General features: G+C 40.9%; 1 protein-coding gene across 1 annotated transcript in view; it reads left to right on the top strand.

Annotated features, from left to right (window-relative positions):
* The window catches only part of slc6a3 (solute carrier family 6 member 3), a 124,715-nt gene that overhangs the window by 31,432 nt on the left and 73,513 nt on the right, over positions 1-19,770 (top strand). The window contains exon 5 of the mRNA XM_060825323.1: positions 2,406-2,540. Coding sequence (XP_060681306.1) covers positions 2,406-2,540 — 135 coding nt within the window. The remainder of the gene's footprint in view (positions 1-2,405; positions 2,541-19,770) is intronic.

Raw genomic sequence — 19,770 nt, 5'->3', positions numbered from 1 at the left:
TACTCTTTGCCTTCTGTCAGTCAGCCAATCCTCTATCCACGCAAGTACCTTACCCAAACACCAAGGCTTTTATCTTATTTAGCAGTCTCCTGTGGAGCACCTTGTCCAAGGCCTTTTGGAAATTCAAAGAAATCACATCCACTGGCTTTCCTTTGTCTAACTTGTTTGTTACCTCCTCAAACGATTCTAATAGATTTATCAGGCATAGTCTCCCCTTGACAAAGCCACGCTGACTCAGCCATATTTTACCATACACTTCCAAGTGCTGTACAATGTCATTTTTAATAATAGACTTTCAAATTTTACTAATAATTGAGATTAGGCTACCCAGCTTATAGCTTCCTATCTTCTGCCTCCCTCCCTTCTTAAACAGGAATATTAACCATTTTTCAGTTCTGTGGGATCCTCCTGACATCAGTGATTCCTGAAAGATCACCATCAATACCCCTACCATCTCTTCAGCGATCTCATTCAGAAATCTGTGGGGTGTAGTCCCACTGATCTAGGTGATTTATCCACCTTCAAACTTTTCAGCTTCCCCAGCACCTTCTCCTTAGTGATGGTCACCACACTTACCTCTGCCCCCGGCTCTCCTGAAGTTCTGATATGCTACTGGTGTCTTTCACTGTGAAAACTGAAGCAAAGTACCAATTCACTTACTCTGCCGTTTCTTTGTTCACCTTTACTACTTCTCCAGCCTCATTTTCCAATGTCTTGCCTCTCTCTTACCTTTCAGATATCTAAAAAAGTCTTGCAATCTTCATTTATATTACTAGCTAGCTTACTCTCCTATTTCTTCGTCTCTCGCTTCTCATTGTTTTCTTTAAGTTGTCCTCTCCTAGTTTTCAAAGGCTTCTTAATCCTTTGGCTTCCCATGAAGTTTTACCACACTGTAAGCTTTTTCTTTAGTTTTATGCTGTCCCTGATTTCCTTTATCAACACAGTTGCCTCATCCTCCCCTTAGTATGTTTCTTTGTCCTTGAGATAAATTTCTAATGTGTCTCCCAAATTATTCCCAGAAACTCATGCCATTGCTGTCCTTCCTCCTGAGCTCCCTTTCTTATCAACTCTGGCCAGCTGGTTCCTCATGTCTTTGTAGTTATTTTTACTTGATTGTAAAGTACAGTTACATTTGATTCCATCTTCTCCCTCTCAAACTACAGTGTGAATTCCATCATATTATAGTTACTCCTCCCTCAGGATTCCTTCACCTTAAACTCCCTAATCGTGTCTACTCATTACACATGACCAAATCCAGAACTGCCTGTTCCCCAGTGGGCTCTACCATAACCTGCTCCAAAAAACTACCTCATAGACATTTCACAAATTCTTTTTCTTGAGATCCACTTGCAAATGATTTTCTGAGTCCACTGCATATTGAATTCCTCCATTATTATTCTAATAGTGACATTCTTACAAGCCTTTTCAATCTCCTGATCTATTTTTTTCTCGACATCCTCTCCAGAAAGCCTCAACAAAATTCCCATTACTTTCATCTGCAATACCTCCACGCTATTCACACAGATTCTAATCCTGCCAACTCTATATTACTTCCTGTTGACTGAAGAAAAATACACTCTTAAAAGTTGTTCTGCCAAAGCCCAGGGTGAGCAAAATTATCCAAAGGCTTACCTTTCAGCTGTTGCCAGTTCAGCAAGTTCACCAGAATTTGTCTGTTTAGGAGCTGCCTAAAGGCACTGGTAGCTTGACAGTCATTCATTTTATTTCAGGGCGGGTTGCATTTGAACTCAGGGCATAGGGAGAAAGAAGAAAAGAGTAGACACCAAATGTACAACTTAGTATGTACCCTTTGTGAGACTCTGTGCATGTATAAACTAATTCTGAAATGATTTTGCCACCATTAAATATTATTTTATGTATGTGTGACATGGGAAATGAAATTATAGAAATTGCAGAAATCATGCTATGCTTAGGTATAATCAAAATGGCCAACTCTATACCTACGTTCATATTCAGTATCTTTACATACACTTGTAAAATTACTCATAAATTAGCTCAGGTTGCGGTTCTGGATGTAGGTTTGCTCATTGAGCTGGAAAGTTCATTTTCAGACGTTTCATCACCATACAAGGTAACATCTTCAATAAGCCTCCGGTCAAAGCTGGCAATGTCCGGAAGCTCACTGAAGATGTTACCTAGTTTGGTGACAAAACGTCTGAAAATGAACCTTCCAGCTCAGCGAGCAAACCTACATCCATTACGTATAAATGTTTGAGAGTTTTGTGCTTGTCTATTGAAGGAATAATTAATCTAATACTGGTATTGAATTTACCACTGCTTTAAATATTTTGCAGCTTCAATATGTATGAAACTCAGCTTAATGAAAATCAATAAAGTGTGCAAAAAATATTAAAAAGCCATTGTTTTTCATTAATACATAACAGGTTGTCTGGATTACTGCCACTATGCCATATGTGGTTCTTACAATCTTACTGCTTCGTGGAGTTACTCTCCCTGGAGCGATTGATGGAATCAAAGCATATCTCAGCGTTGACTTCTTACGCCTCCGTAAAGCCTCAGTAAGTTTTTAGGGCCAGTGTCTTAATATTTTTATGATGTACAGTTACAATTTTTGCATTGATCTTTAAAAATGGATGCTCATAATTTATTGTGTATATTACAATAAACACATATAATATTAAAGTGCCAAAACTTAGCTTGATGTACACTTTAACAATCTGTTTGATGAAAGAGAAAACAATTAGAAAACAAGTAAAATATGATAAGTGCAGAGGAAACAATAACAGAAACAGCAGGAAGTACACAGCATTTATAGCGTCAGCAGACAAGTTAACATTTCTGTCAAGTTACCATTGAGTCTGTCTTTCGAATAAAATTATTCTAAATGTATTTTATTTTGAAGTGACTGTAAACTGACTATATACTACATTAAATTGTTTCTATCTAACAGTATTCATGGCAATTCACAGGATTTTGCTCTGGATCATCCTCTGTTTATATTTTTTCTTGCAATATTTAACCATTTGTTCATAGTATCAATTTACATATTAAATACTAGGAGTTGCAAAATTAGGCACCTTAAAGCCTTTTCTGTTTCATCACGGGTGTCATGCAAAACGATGACCTCTTCGTGAAAACACGATTCTGGTAAGAAACAAACCAGAGGTCATTTTGATCATAGCATTAACGCATATGCTGGGAATCTCCATTAGACGCTTGCAGAGTTGGTAAATCATGAATTTAATCAGCATATAGCTGATTTGACACTAAAACTGCCATTTTGGAACTCGGTGCTCAGCTAATATCTTCTCCTAACATCACACAGCTAAATATGTGCAGCAGGAACCTACCTCCACTATCGGCGTTAAGAAATCATCAATCACTTTTGTGTTTGTTGCTAACTACTTCCAACTGGCATTGCTGCAATTGCAGAAGTGACTGGTGGTTTCTGCAATTCATGACTACATGTGATTCTGCAGGGAGTATGCAGCATACAGCGAAACACTTGGTTCTAGTCGCTCCCAGTCATGTGTGCACTTGTAATGCATTCACTTTGGATTTTAACATTTCAGGCAAAAGGGAGAGCACAAACTCAGAGCAAGTCAAGTTTATGGAAGGAGAGATAAATATCTCTAAGCAGAAGATTGTGTACACCTAGGGCTCAGTGGTTAGCACTGCTGCCTCACAGCGTCAGGGACTCAAATTCAATTCCACCCACGGGCGACTGTCTATGTGGAGTTTGTACATTCTCCCAGTGTCTGTGTGGGCTTTCTCTGGGTGTTCCGGTTTCCTCCCGCTATCCAAAGATGTGCAGGTTAGGTAAACTGACTATGCTAAATTGCCCATAGTGTTCACGGATGTGTAGTGTTGAGGCATTAGCTGAAAATTTGTTGCTGGAAAAGCGCAGCAGGTCAGGCAGCATCCAAGGACAGGAGATTCGACATTTCGGGCATAAGCCCTTCTTCAGGAATGATTCCTGAAGAAGGGCTTATGCCCGAAATGTCAAATCGCCTGTTCCTTGGATGCTGCCTGATCTGCTGTGCTTTTCCAGCAACACATTTTCGGCTCTGATCTCCAGCATCTGCAGACCTCACATTCTCCTGTTGAGGCATTAGTCAGGGATAAATTTAGGGGAATGGGTCTGGGTGGAATATTCTTCGGCGGGTTGGTGTGGACTTATTGGGCTTAAGGGCCTGTTTCCACACTGTAGGGATTCTGTGATTCTATTCTATGATGGGCTATTCAGGGAGCAATGATCCCATCTCCATCTCAGCAAAGAGTGGTGTTTCAAGCATATCCATTTTAACAAGGCCTTGTGTTCCAAAGAAGATGAATACATGTCATTCTCTCATGCCAGGGAAAAACAGGCAGTTATCAGCTTGATTACAATTACACTAAGTTGCAGTGTGCCACTGACTGCACAGGTCTCACTTTATAGATATTGTACGTTAACTCTAAGATGTCTCCCGACTGAAAGAGATTCTACTCACTTTGTATCCGTTTTGGATACACCCCAATACAGCACATCTTGTAAGTCAGGTCAGTGCTCAGCGTCTTGTACACCAGTTGTTGAAAGTAAACATGCAGGTGCATCAGGAGAAGAAGGCAAAGGATATGTTGGCCTTCATAGTGAGAGGATTTGTTTACAGGAGCAGGGATGTCTTGCTGAGATTCTGCAAAGCCTTGATAATTCCATACCTGGGATATTGTATGCAGTTTTGAACTCTATCTGAGGAATGATGCTGGGCTATGGCAGGAGTGCAACACACTGATTTATGGGATGACAGGACTGACGTAAGAAGTGAGACTTGATCAGTTAGGATTACTTTAACTGGAGTTTAGAAATATCAGAGGTAATCTCATAGAAGCCTAGAAACCACAACGCCATAAACAAGCACATAAATCTAGATACCATCTATCAACCCCTCAGAAAACGAACAGGAAATGACATCACCACAAACACCAGGAACCCCATCCAAGAGAAAGATATAAATACAAAGCAGGAGACAACAGCTTCGCTTCACTTGGAGGTCGCCACTGATGATGTTACCTAGCCAGGTAATGAAACGTCTGGATATCAAACCTACAGCTCAGCGAGGAAAGCTACACCCTAGAAAAGTCTAACAGGACGAGAAAGGGTAAATGTAGGAAAGAGGTTCCTGATGACCAGTGAGTCCAGAACTAAGGGTCACATTTGTGCAGGCTATTTAGGACTGCGGTTTGAGAAATTTCTTCATCCAGAGAATAGTGACTTTGTGGAATCCTTTGCCACAGGAAATGTTTGAGACCAAACCATTGAACATTTTCGAGAAAGTTCTTTGGCCTAAAAGGATCAGAGGGTATGGTGAGAAATCAGGAACGGGCTACTGAGCTGAATTGATTAGTCACAGTCATACTGAGTGACAGAGTTGGCTCGAAGAACTGAATGGCCGACCCTCCTCCTATTTTCTGTGTCCCTATCTTGGACCCATGTTCATGTTGCCTTCATTCTGTGATAGTCCACTGTTCAATAGAGTCACAGAGTCATACAACATGGAAATAGACCCTTCAGTCCAACTAGTCCACACAAACATGTGCCCAAACTGTACTAATGCCACTTACCTATTTTTGGCCCATTTCCCTCCACACCTTTCCTATTCATGTACTTATATAAATCTCTTTCAAATGTTGTAACTGTACCAGCATCCACCACTTCCTCTGGCAGTTCATTCTACACATGAACCATGCTCTGTGTAAAACAATTGCCCCCAATGTTCTTAATAAAGCGTTTTCCTCTCACTTTAAAAGTTAGCGCCCTAGTTTTGAGCTCTCCCACTTTAGGGAAAAGACCTTTGTTATTCACCTTATCTATGCCCCTCATGACATATAAACTTATATAAGGTCATCCCTCAACCACCTATGCTCCAGTGAAAAAAGTCCAGGCCGATCAAATGCTTCCATTCCCTGCAACATCTTGGTAAATCAATTCCGAACCCTCTCCAATTTAATAATATCCTTCCTACAGCAGGGTGACCAGAACTGCACACAGTACTACACCAACATTCTGTTCAACTTCAATGTGACTTCCAACTCCAACACTCCAAGGTCTGAGCAATGAAGGCAAGCATTTAAATGACTTTTTACTGTCTACCTTTGAAGCAAATTTGAAAGAAGTATGTATCCGAACCCCTTGGTCTCTCTGTTCTACAACACTACCCAATGCCCTACCATTAATTGTATGAGTCCTGCCCTTGTTTGTTTTACCAAAATGCAATTTATCCAAATTAAACTGCACCTACCACTCCTCAGCTCTTGATCATATTGTTCAAGATCTCTTTGTGATCTAAGATAACCTTCTTCACTGTCCACTATACCACCAGTTTTGGTGTCATTTGCAAACTTAATAACCGTGCCTCCTATATTCTCATCCAAACAAAAGTGGAACCTGTAGCAATCCCTGTGAAACATGGCTGGTCACAGGCCTTCAGTCCGAAAAACAACCCTCCACCACCACTCTCTGTTTCCTACCATCAAACCAATATTGTATCCGATTGGCAAGCTCACCCTGAATCCCATCCAATCTAACTTTACTCATTTGTCTGACCTGCTGCGCTTTTCCAGCAACACATTTTCAGCTCTGATCTCCAGCATCTGCAGTCCTCACTTTTTCCTCCTTACTCATTTGTCTACATTGTCAAAGGCTTTACTAAAGTCCATGTAAACAACGTCTACCACTCTGCCCTCATCAATCTTTTTGGTTACTTCCTCAAAAACTCAATCACGTTTGTGAGACTTGCTTTCTTCACAAAATACCACGCTGACTGTCCATAATCAATCCTTGCCACTCCAAATGCAGGCAAATCCTATCTTTCAGAGTCACCTCTAACAACATACCAACTAACGATGTACTTATAGTTAGTCTTATAGGTTTATAGTTCCCAGGCTTCTTCTTATAACCTTTCTTAAATAAAGGCACAACATTAGCCACTCTCCAGTCCTTTGGCACTTCAGCCGTGGTTATAAATGATAGAAATATTTCTGCTAGAAGCCCTGGAATTTCTTCCCTAACTTTCTACAATGTCTTGGGATACACTTGATCAGGTCCTGAAGATTTATGCGCCTTATGTTTTCTAAGACCTCCTGCACTTCCTCTCCTGTAATGGGAACTGTTTTCATAGAGGATCTAATAGATCTTTAATGGGGCCTATTCTCTCTCTAGTTGCTGTTTTCCTCCTAATGTCCTTAGAGTCATAGAGTCATGGAGATGTGCAGCAAGGAAATTGATCCTTCAATCTAATTCATCCATGCCAACCAGATATACTAAATTAATCTAGTTCCATTTGCCAGCATATGGCACATATCTCTCTAAACCCATCCTAATCGTATACACATCCAGATGCCTTTCAAGTTTTGTAATTGTATCAGGCTCCACCACTTTCTCTGGCAGCTTATTCCATACATGCACCAACCTCTGCATCACCCTTTTAAATCTTTCCCCTTTCACCTTAAATCTGTGCCCTCTAGTTTCGGACACCGTCACCCCGGGGAAAAAACCTTGTCTATTTATCATATCCATGCCCCTCATGATTTTATAGACCTCTATTGTAGAATCTTTAATGTTACCTGCCAAGGCATTTTCATATTCCCTCTTTGCCATCTGATTTCCCTCTTAAGAATGCCCCTATGCTTCAAGAGATTCATTTGATCCCAGTTTAGATTAGATTAGATTCCCCACAGTGTGGAAACAGGCCCTTCAGCCCAACAAGTCCACACCAAAGAGTAACCCACCCAGACCCATTTCCCTCTGACTAATGCATCTAACACTATGGGCAATTTCGCATGGCCAATTCACCTGACATGCACATCTTTGGACTGTGGGTGGAAACCAGAGCACCCAGAGGAAAACCACGCAGACATGGGGAGAATGTGCAAACTCCACACAGACAGTTGCCCGAGGCTGGAATCAAACCTGGGTCCCTTGCACTGTGAGACAGCAGTGCTAACTACTGTCTACATCTAATATATGACTCTTATTTTTGACTAGAAACTCAATATACATATTCATTCATTGTTCCCTTACTCTTACCAGTCTTACCAGAGAAACATAATACCTATACTCCCATTATCATACTCTTGAAAACCTCCCACTTGTTTGACATCCCTTTACCTGAGAACAGTCTACTCCAATCAACATTTGAAAGTTCTTGTCTCATTACATTAAAATTTGTCTTACTGCAATTAAGAACTTTAACTTTTACTCAAGGTTTATCCTTTTCTATAGCTATGTTAAAACTAATAGAATTATGATCACTAGTCCCAAAATGATCCCCCACTAACACTTCAGTCACTTGCCCTGCCTTATTTCCCAAGAGAAGGTCCAGTTTTTTTCCTTCTCTAGGAGGTATATTTACATATTGACAAAAAATTTTCTTGAGCCCATATATCAAATTCTTCACCATTCAAGCCTTTAACCCAAAGGCAATCTCAGTCGAAATTGGAGCCATTTTGAAAAATCAAAAGTTGGCTTCTGGCAGACAAGGACTATCCTTTGATTATATAGCTCTTGAATTTAGTATGCAGTCACACTTATTGGAAAGCATGAAATGTGACAGAGCAGGCCTTTGGAATAGCACTTCTGCTGCCTGGACCACATTGAAGGAGCCATGCACTGCTCAGCTAATTGTGTGCAGTAATTCATGGTAGTCCGCTGCATGCTGTACAACATGAGGGACTTCATTTATCACCAGCTATGTGTCAGTCAGCCGAGAATATGGACAAAGAGGAGTGGAATAAGGGAGGAGGCAGCGTACAGAGTTGATTGGCTCAGCTGGCTACAATACAACCTGATTCCCCATTTTGCTGACAGTTCCAAATTATACCTTTTCTCAGTTACTGACCATCACAGTATCTTCTTGGATATGATGTTAAAATAAAAGGATGTTCACCCATTCTTGGTTTGTCAATATTCTAATGGATTGCCCATTTCCACGATGGAAAGGATGAGCTACAAGTGCAAAGCTCTACTGAAAGTAAGTTGGTGCAAGATATCATCTTTACATTGACTACAATTTTCAGGAGCTCTGCCAATGTACTAGAAATACAGGGTAACATAGGGATAAAATGAATGAAGAAATTAAAGTAATTAGTATCAGCAGTGAAAAAGTCACTGCTGAAGGTTGAAGGTTTAAAGTCGGCTCTGATTTTCTAAAATTCCCTCGATAACACAATGGTCCCAGTAGGTTGAAAGTTAGCAAAAGTTAGCTTTTTTAAGGAAGAAGAGAGGGAGAAAACAGGGAACTGCAGTACTGTCATCAATCATTGAGAAATTGCTGGAATCTATGAATAAATTAATGATCCCCTTAGAAAATCAGCAGATGATAGGATGGAGTCAATATGGTGTTATGAAAGAGAAATCATGTTTTACAGTGCATTCGTATTTTGAGAGTGTAACAAATGGAGTAGGTGAAGAAAACCAGCACATGCCTCACATCTGAATTACCAAACAGCATTAGATAATGTGCCACATAAAATTTGCAAGATGGCAGCCCATGGGCTTGGGGGTAATATATTAGTATTATTATCCCAAACCAGGCCATTCAAATTATGATATGATCTCACTAGAGGCCAGTTACCCTTTGTTTTACAGAGGAAATGTGCAATTTCAGAAGGGAATAAACTACAGTTTTGAACAAGTAGCAATAAGTTTTACTATGCAAAAATTAGAACAGTATTAACATAAAATTCAGAATTAACATAAGCTATAAATGGATAACAGACAAACTATAGCCAAACACCCCATAGAGCACATCAAATCACAAATGCAATCAAAAGAAGTTCCATGGATTTTTTGCAATACATTCCGAGATTTGTAATACTGAGAGTTAATAGATGTCATTAAAACTTTCCAAGGGATTCCACTCCATGCTTTTGTGTTCAAAATTATAAACAATTTTGACAGGGTAAAAAGAAATTCTGTTTCCACTGGTAGGTATGTCAGTAATTAGGGTTCACAATTGCAAAATTGTCAACAAGCGATCTAGGACTGAGAGAAGGAGAAACTTCCTTACTCAGAGAGTTGTTAGGAATTAGAATGCACTGCTGGAGAGATTGGAGGAGGAAGATCCCACAGGAGGTTTCAAAAGGGAGCTGATACTTATTTGAAATAATGATGAGATTAGCAGGCTATGGAGATTGGGACTAGCTGAGTAGATCTTTCAGGAGCCAGTATAGACATGATGGGTTGAATGGCCTCCTCTTGGAAAATTCTATGATTCTATATTACTGTCTCTGAAATTCTCTGATCTATAATCTTGCTTAGCAGCACCGAGTAAAAGTTGATTATGGGCTACTTTCACCCCACTCTCTGTCACACTGAGTTATTAATGACTCACAGGTTTCTTCCAAGCTCCAATACTTACTTGTATCTAAGGATTCATAGGATTTCTTTTGAGTTTTAGTTGAATGGAGCTATCCAACAGCTTCAGGGACTAATCTCTAAACTGCAGCTACATCGAGTCAGTGCCTTTCTGTTACCTTCTCAGCAGCTACCAGTACTCCTGCATGGAGTCCATTTCTCACTGTCTTGATCTCTAACCCACTATGCCCTGGTAGCAACCTTCTGCTCTGACTACCTCTAACTACCAGAAGTTAACTGGTCAGTAGCCCTTGATGTATTCTGAGTATTCTATTCCAATCCTTACTACAAGCTTACTCCTATTCCACAGAACCACACAGAGCACTGGAACTCTATGTTCCATGACAGTTGCAATATTCACAAATTGTCTTGCTTACATATCACAAATGGAAGCAAAAAAAACTTATCACAGCATGGATGGAGAAGTGGTTATGGAAGACAATGCAAACTTTGGAGATAAATGGGGTATTTTCAAGTTGGCAGGATGGAATTTAGTGGACTACATAGAAACATAGAAATTAGGAGTGAGAGAAGTCAATTTAGCCCTTTGAACTTGTTCTGCCATTTAACATGGCTGATCTTATTCTGGTCTCAACTCCACTTTCCTCCCTGCTCCCTCTACCCCTTATCTCACTTTTCATCACTGACATATTAATTTTTTCCTTGAACCTGTTAATTGATTCTGCCTGTACTACATCATGGATAATTACTGCAGTCTCAGCTACTTACAATCTATATGAATGACAAAGAGACAAGCAGTCATGTACCTAAGTTTGTTGATGATACAAAGCTAGGTGAAAAATATAAGCTTTCACCTTACAACGTTACAAAGGAATTTGGGACAGGAGTCAGATTGAGTCAGTTACAACATGATAGATGGAGTATAATATGGGGAAGTGTGAGGTTCTTCACTTTGGTTGGTAGAATAGAAAAGCAAAATGTTTTTTTAAAAGGTGTGCATGTTGTACATGTTGCTGCTCAGAGAGATTTGGGTAGACTCATACAAGTATAATGTAAAGTCATGATGCAGCTATAGCAATAATTTAAAAACCAAATAGTGTGTTGATCCTTGTTGCAAGAGAATTGAAGTGCAAAAATTGGGAAGTCTTTCTATAGTTGCATGGGGCTTTGATGAAATGATACCTGGAGTATGCACAGTTTTGATTAGATTAGATTCCCTACAGCCCAACAGCCCTTCGGCCCAACGAGTCCACACCAACCCTTCAAAGAGTAACACACCCAGAACCATTTCCCTCTGACTAATACACCTAACACTATTTTGCAATTTAGCATGGCCAATTCACTTGACCTGCACATCTTTGGATTGGGGGAGGAAACTGGAGCACCCAGAGGAAATCCACACAGATACAGGGAGAATGTGCAAACTCCACACAGTCACCTGAGGTTGGAATTGAACCTGGTACTGTGAGGCAGTAGTGCTAACCACTGAGCCACCGTGCCACCCAACTGACCATCATATTCAAGGAAAGATATGGGAGGCCATACAACTGATGCTCAAAGATTGGTTTCAAAAATGACTGAGTTATGCTATGATATGGTTCACTAGTGTAAATCTATATACTCTGTGATTTAAATGAATGAAATATGATCTCATTGAAATAAGTAAGAGTGAAGGGATTAGACACTGAGGTTGTTTCTATTTTAGCATACAGTCCAGGAAAGAGGGGGAGCATTTAGTACCAAGAAAAGGAAACATTTCTTCACTGAAAGGGTTGTGAACCTTAGAAAATGTCTATTCCAGAAGACCGTGGATGCTCCATCTTGGAATATAGTTAAAGTTAAGATAATCAAATTGTTGGTCTCCAAAGAAATCAAAGGGTATAGAAAGCAGGCAGGAGGGGAGTTGATGCCCAATGTCCGGGAAGCAAGTGCCGTAGTTGTACTGTCAATGGGTGAGTAGTCTCGAGCCTGAGGCTAATGCTCTGGAGAAATGGGTTCAAATTTCAGCATGGCAGGTGGTGAAACTTGAATTACATTAATAAATCTGCAATAAACCTTTATCTGGTTCACTAATATCTTCTGTGAAAGGGAATCTGTCATCCTTCCCTGGTTTGGCCTATGTGTGGCTTCTGATGTGAATTATTGGTCGTGTCTGAAGACTCGAGCAAGAGACTTAGTTGCAAACTACCATAAAGTTGAAGAAAGGGAACTCAACCAGACAACATCATCTGCCATTGAGTCAAGCATAGTGATGTTGACTTTGCAAAGTCTTCCTAACTTGTACTGGGGGATTGTGTCAAAATTGAAAGAGCTGTCGTAAGATTAGTTAAGTAACAGCCTGACCGTCATATTCATGGAATCATATTAAATGCAATCTCCCAGACACCACTATCACCATCCCTGAGTATATTATGTTTCCCTAGCATAACAGGTCACCCAGAGCTGGTGATTTAATGGTGTACAGTCAGAAGGGAGTTGTGTTGGGATATCTCCAAATTGACTGTGGTACCCATGAAGTCTCTAGGCTTCAAGAAAAACATGAACATAAGAACCAGGAGCTAGATTAGGCCATCTGGCCCTTCCAGCCTGCTCCACCATTCAATAAGATCATGGCTGATCTTTTCATGGCCTCAGCTCCAGTTACCCACCCTCTCACCATAACCCTTAATTCCTTTACTGTTCAAAAAACTGTCTTAGCTTTAAAAACATTTAATGAGGAAGCCTGAACTACTTCACCGGGCAGGGAACTCCACAGATCCGCAACCCCCCAGATGCAGAATCTCCTCCCCGAGCCAGTCCTAAGTCTGCTCCCCCCAACCTCAAGGCCATGCCCTCCTGTTCCAGCTCCACCCACCAGTTGAAATAACCTCCCCCTTCCATCCCATCCATTCCCCTCACAATTCCAAAAGTCTCCACAACATTCCACCCCCACCCCGCAGTCTTCTAAATTCCAATGAATATAATCCCAGTCTACTAAGTCTGTCCTCATAAATCAACTCTCTCAACTCCAGGATCAACCTAGTGAGCCTCCACTGCACTCCCTCCAGTGCCAGTATATCCTTTCTCAGGTGAGGAGACCAATCTGCATGCAGTACTCCAGGTGTAGCCTCACTGGCACCCTATACAGCTGTAATATAAACTCCCTGCTTTTAAATTCAATCCCTCTAGCAATGAAGGACAAAATTCCATTTGCTGTCCTAATTATTTGTTGCAACTGTAAACCAACCTTCTACGATTCATGCATAAGAACACCCAGGTCCCTCTGCACAGCAGCATGCTACAACTTTTTAATTGTTCAAATAATAGTCCTTTTTACTTTTATTACTAAAAAAAGGATGACTTCACATTTACCAACATTGTACTCCATCTGCCAGACCTTTGTCTACTTACTTAAACTATCCAAATCTCCCTGCAAACTTTCAGAGTCCTCTGCACACTTTTCTCTACCACTCATCTTAGTGTAATCCGCAAACTTTGACACATTACACATGGTCCCCAACTCCAAATCATTTATGCAAGTTGTAAACATTTGCGGTCCCAACAGTGATTCCTGAGGCACACCACTCGTCGCTGATGGTCAACCAGAAAAACATTCATTTATTCCCACTCTTTGCTTTCTGTTAGTTAACCAATCCTCTATCTGCGCTAATACATTGCCCACAACAGTGTGCACCTTTATTTTATGCAGCACCTTCTCAAATGCCTTTTGAAAATCCAGATACACCACATCTGCTGGGTCCCTGTTATCCCAAGATAAGTACAAGATAATACATGGCTTGGAAAGGGTGGACGCTAGGAAATTGTTTCCATTAGGCGAGGAGACTAGGACCCGTGGACACAGCCTTAGAATTAGAGGGGGTCAATTCAGAACAGAAATGCGGAGACATTTCTTCAACCAGAGGGTGGTGGGCCTGTGGAATTCATTGCCACGGAGTGCAGTGGAGGCCGGGACGCTAAATGTCTTCAAGGCCGAGATTGATAGATTCTTGTTGTCTTGAGGAATTAAGGGCTACGGGGAGAACGCTGGTAAGTGGAGTTGAAATGCCCATCAGCCATGATTGAATAGCGGAGTGGACTGGATGGGTTGAATGGCCTTACTTCCACTCCTGTGTCTTATGGTCTTATGGTCTTATCCACCATGCTCGTAATATCTTCATAGAATTCCAGTAAAAGGCAACCTCCTATCAATTAGCACCTACTGACCCTTTGACTGATGAATCAATGTTTCTCCATGTTGAACCCTGATGAAAAGAAACATTTGAGGGTAACAAGAACACAGAATGTTCTCTGAGTTGGTACTTCAATGTCCATCATTAACAGTGCTTGGCTGCACAACCATTAATGATCAAGCTGGAGGACTGGGTCTGCGGCAGATGGTGAAAGAAGGAAAATACCACTTGACCTTGTCTTCACAAGTCTACATGTCACTGATTCACATGTCTTTGGCAGTATCGGTCAGAGTGACTATTTCACACTCCTTGTGGAGATAATGACGTATCTTCAATTTGAGGTTACTCTCTGTTCTGTTGCATAGCTCTGCTACCATGCTGAATGCAATAGATTTCAAAGAGATTCAGCAACTCAGAACTAGGCATCCATGAGTCAACATGGGCCATCGGCAGAGGCAAAATTGCATTTAACTAAGCTCTGTAACATCATGGACCGGCATATCCCCACTGTACTATTACCCTCAAGCTGTGGGACCCACATGAGTTGTGCAGGAGAACATGCCAGGAGCAGTACCAGGCATACCTGAAAATGAGGCATCAACATAGTGAAATTACATAGAAGCTACCTGCAAGCCAAATGGCAGAAGCAACATATGATAGACAAGATAGATCAATCCCACTACCAGTGGATCGGATCTAAGCTCTGCAGTCCTAAAAACTCCTAATTTGGAGGATGGTGGACAATTCTACAAAGAACAAGAGGAGGCAGCTCTACAAATATTCCCATTCTTGACAATGGGGGTGCCCACCTAATCAGTGCAAAAGAGAAGGTATCTGATGCCCTTGTCCACTCAGGTGGTAAAGGTTGGAAATGTGCAAGGTGTTATTGACAGAACCTGGGTGGGTTTCTGCAGTGCATCTTGTAGGTGGTACACACTGCTTCCACTGTGCATCGCTGGTGAAGGACCTACAGATTGAGTGTATGGAGAGACAATCAAATATGTTATATCCTGGATCATGTTGAATTTCACCTTACCTCACCCTTGTCTGTGGAGCTGCACCTTACCAGAAAAAATAGGGAGTATTCCATTTCGCTACTGAATTGTGCCGTGCAGATACTCGATAGGCTTTGGTGAGACAGGAAGCGAGTTACTTGCTGCAGAATTTCCAGCCTCTGCCCTGCCTTTATGGCCACTGGTGTTTATAGAATTGGTAAAGCTTGGTTTCTGGTCAATTGTAATTGCCAGGATGTTGGCAATAAAAGATTCAGTGATGGTAAGGACATTGAATGTCAAGGGGAGATCACTGGATTCTCTTGTTGGAGATGGTCATTGCCTAGCACTTCGGTGGCACAAATGCGACTTGCCGCTTATAAACAGAAGCCTGAATATTGTCCGGGTCTTGCTGCGTATGGGCATAAAGTGTCTGATCAGTCAAAAATGGCACTGAACATTGGGCACTCATCTGTGAGTATCTCTAATCACGATGGCAGCAAGGTCATTGATGAAGCAGCTGAAGATGGTTGGGCTTGCAACATTAACCTATTGTGATGTCCTTAGACTGAGATAATTGACATCCAAACCTCAACCTCTGTGCCAAGTAAGTCTCCAACCAGTGAAGAACTTCCTTCCTGATTCTTGTAAATCAGTAACACTGGTACGACTTAGCTTTAGGAGGATTGAATATGATTGGATGGTGCTAAATGGATGGTGTCTCACTGCTTGAACATGCCTCATGCTGATGTAAGTCATGAGATTTATCTGTTTCTGACATCATGTTAAAATCTCTCAGAATGCTTTCTATGGTCTCTGGTAGTTTGAAGGTTGGTTCCAGTAAGCTCCCAAACATTCCAGGAAGACTATCAAGATGAACTGTTCTCCACATTAAAATCAATTTTTGAACAATGTCTTAATGCTTGCTTCATCCACAATTCACCTCTCCTTTTTCAAAAAAAAGGTTGTACACTCTAGCTTTGACTTTGCTAGATTCTCGTAATTTTACAATCCCTGTTCAGGCATTCAGGTTTAGCGCTGACTGCATGATGCAACCCTTTAAATTAGAGGGCCGTGGCCGCTTGCCTCAGAAATAATGAGGGTGGGTAATTTTGTATTGTAATCCATTACTTCATTTTTGAGCTCAATTTAATTTTGCAGAGCCGGATTTTATTTGGCATCACCAACACTAATGAAACCATATACATTTTAACGAAAAAGTCATTTGAAATTATTGTAGACACAGTGACAGACCATAGTCTCTGAAACGTCCTCTACAAACTTTTCTATCAATTCCTCTCATGTCCAAAATCTTTGTCAAAACTGATCTCTTCTGCCTTTCAACAATCTCCTGTAATGCTGCCTCTCCTGACTTAATGTCTACCTCTTTATATCTTTTTATTCAGACTGTTACTTTGCATGGATGATATTATATTTAAGACGTGAGGAAAATGAAACATCCAAAGGTTCAATAAAAGTCTGTGGAAATTGACAAAGCTCAACACTTCCTAGACATAAGTTGTCACACTCTATGTATAAAGGAAAATTCTACAGTTGGCCATTGGTTATCTAACATCGTAGGTGAGACCCTTAGCTGAAAACTAAAACTGATTGATAACCAATGCTTCACAGAAAGGAATAATGTGTTAGTCATACGTTAAGATAAACACGGCAGCAAGGCTAGCTATTCAGAAAAGAATGGAAGAACCTTTATTTTGCCAACTCAAGAATAGTTTGAAAAATAGTTGTCACAATTCAGCTGTTGTAAGCAATGGAAGGTGTTAAAGTCATTAACTTGTTGATTGACTTGGAAAAATTATAGGATGATAATCAGACTTTCAGCTGTTTAAACATAGATAACATATCACAAGCCACAGTAAATAATCCAGAGAAGATATTCCGTGCATGTCCTGTGGGTTAGAAAAGCAATTACAATCATAGTGTTACAGCATGGAAAGAGACCATTAGCTCATTGGACCTGCTCTAGTGTTTATCTTCATTTAATCTAATCCCACACTCTTGCTCATTCCCCATATCCTTTAGTATTTTCATTTATCAGACAATTGAACTTCAAAAGTAAATATGCTATATTTCAACAATGGTTTGGGGTAGAAGTTTTCATTTCTTAACTTTTGTTTGTGTAAAAATTATTTTCTGATCCCATCTTTAATTCTGTTCTGCTTGAATGCTTTGAACAGTTTGGGGTCCCTTATATAAAAGAAGATATAAGGGCGGCACGGTGGCACAGTGGTTAGCACTGCTGCCTCACAGCGCCTGTAGACCCGGGTTCAATTCCCGACTCAGGCGACTGACTGTGTGGAGTTTGCACGTTCTCCCCGTGTCTGCGTGGGTTTCCTCCGGGTGCTCCGGTTTCCTCCCACAGTCCAAAGATGTGCGGGTCAGGTGAATTGGCCAAGCTAAATTGCCCGTAGTGTTAGGTAAGGGGTAAATGTAGGGGTATGGGTGGGTTGCGCTTCGGCGGGTCGGTGTGGACTTGTTGGGCCGAAGGGCCTGTTTCCACACTGTAAGTCTAATCTAATCTAATCTAATATACTGGCATTGGAGCCAATCCAGAGACAGTTCACTAGATGGATCCCAGATATAGAGGAAATGTCTTATGAGGAGAGGTTGAGTATGCTTCTACTTATTGGAATTTAGCAGAATGAGAGACAACCTTATTGAAACATGCAAGATTCTTAGGGGACTTGGATAGGATATATATGGAAAAGTTGTTTCCCTTAGTGGGCCAGAGGATGTAACCTCTGAATAAAGGGTTTCCTATTTAAGAGAGATGAAAACTCAGTGAATCCTGAGTTTTTTAAGTATATAAAAGGCTGAGGAAGATTTTTAATCAGTAAGAGAATCGAGGGCTATGAAGGCTGAAGAATTGAGTTGTGGATTATCAGATCAGGAATGATCTCACTGAATCAGTTAATTCCAAAAAGGAAGAAAGATCTTTGAGGAGGCATGGGTGGCCGTGGCTGACGAGGGAAGTTAAGAAACGTATAAAGTTAAAAGAGAAAAAGTATAACATAGCAAAGATAAGTGGGAAAACGGAGGACTGGGAAGCTTTTAAAGAACAACAGCAGATTACTAATAAGGAAATAAGCAGAGAAAAAATGAGGTCCAAAGGTAAACTGGCCAAAAATATGAAGGAGGATAGCAAAAGCTTTTTCAGGTATGTGAAAGGCAAAAAAAATGGTTAAGACTAAAATTGGGCCCTTGAAGACAGAAACAGGGGAATATATTACAGGGAACAAAGAAATGGCAGAAGAATTGAATTGGTACTTCAGATCTGTGTTTACTGGGGAAGACACAAGCAATCTCCCTGAGGTAACAGCAGCTGAAGGACCTGAACTTAAAGGAATTTATATTTGCCAGGATTTGGTGTTGGAGAGACTGTTAGGTCTGAAGGTTGATAAGTCCCTGGGGCCTGATGGTCTACATCCCAGGGTACTGAAGGAGGTGGCTCGGGAAATCGTGGATGCGTTGGTGATTATTTTCCAGAGTTCAATAGATTCGGGATCAGTTCCTGCGAATTGGAGGGTAGCTAATGTTGTACTACTTTTTAAGAAAGGTGGGAGAGAGAAAGCAGGAAATTATAGACCAGTTAATCTGACCTCAGTGGTGGGAAAGATGCTGGAGTCAATTATAAAGGATGAAATTACGACACATCTGGATACTAGTAACAGGATAAGTCAGAGTCAGCATGGATTTATGAAGGGGAAATCATGCTTGACTAATCTTCTGGAATTTTTTGAGGATGTAACTCTGAAGATGGACGAGGGAGATCCAGTAGATGTGGTGTACCTGGACTTTCAGAAAGCTTTTGATAAAGTCCCACTAGCAGGTTAGTGAGAAAAATTAGGGCGCATGGTATTGGGGGCAAAGTACTAGACTGGATTGAAAATTGGTTGGCTGATAGGAAACAAAGGGTAGTGATAAACGGTTCCATTTCGGAATGGCAGGCAGTGACCAGTGGGGTACCGCAGGGATCAGTGCTGGAATCGCAGCTTTTTACAATATATATTAATGATATAGAGGATGGTATTAGTAATAACATTAGCAAATTTGCTGATGATACTAAGCTGGGTGGCAGGGTGGAATGTGGGGAGGATGTTAGGAGATTACAGGGTGACCTGGACAGGTTAGGTGAATGTCAGATGCATGACAGATGCAGTTTAATGTGGATAAATGTATGGTTATCCACTTTGGTGGCAAGAACAGGAAGGCAGATTACTACCTAAATGGAATCAATTTAGGTAAAGGGGCA

Source organism: Hemiscyllium ocellatum, chromosome 5 (assembly GCF_020745735.1).
Source record: "Hemiscyllium ocellatum isolate sHemOce1 chromosome 5, sHemOce1.pat.X.cur, whole genome shotgun sequence".
NCBI lineage: Eukaryota > Metazoa > Chordata > Chondrichthyes > Orectolobiformes > Hemiscylliidae > Hemiscyllium > Hemiscyllium ocellatum.
This window is presented reverse-complemented; position numbering and strand designations above follow the sequence as displayed.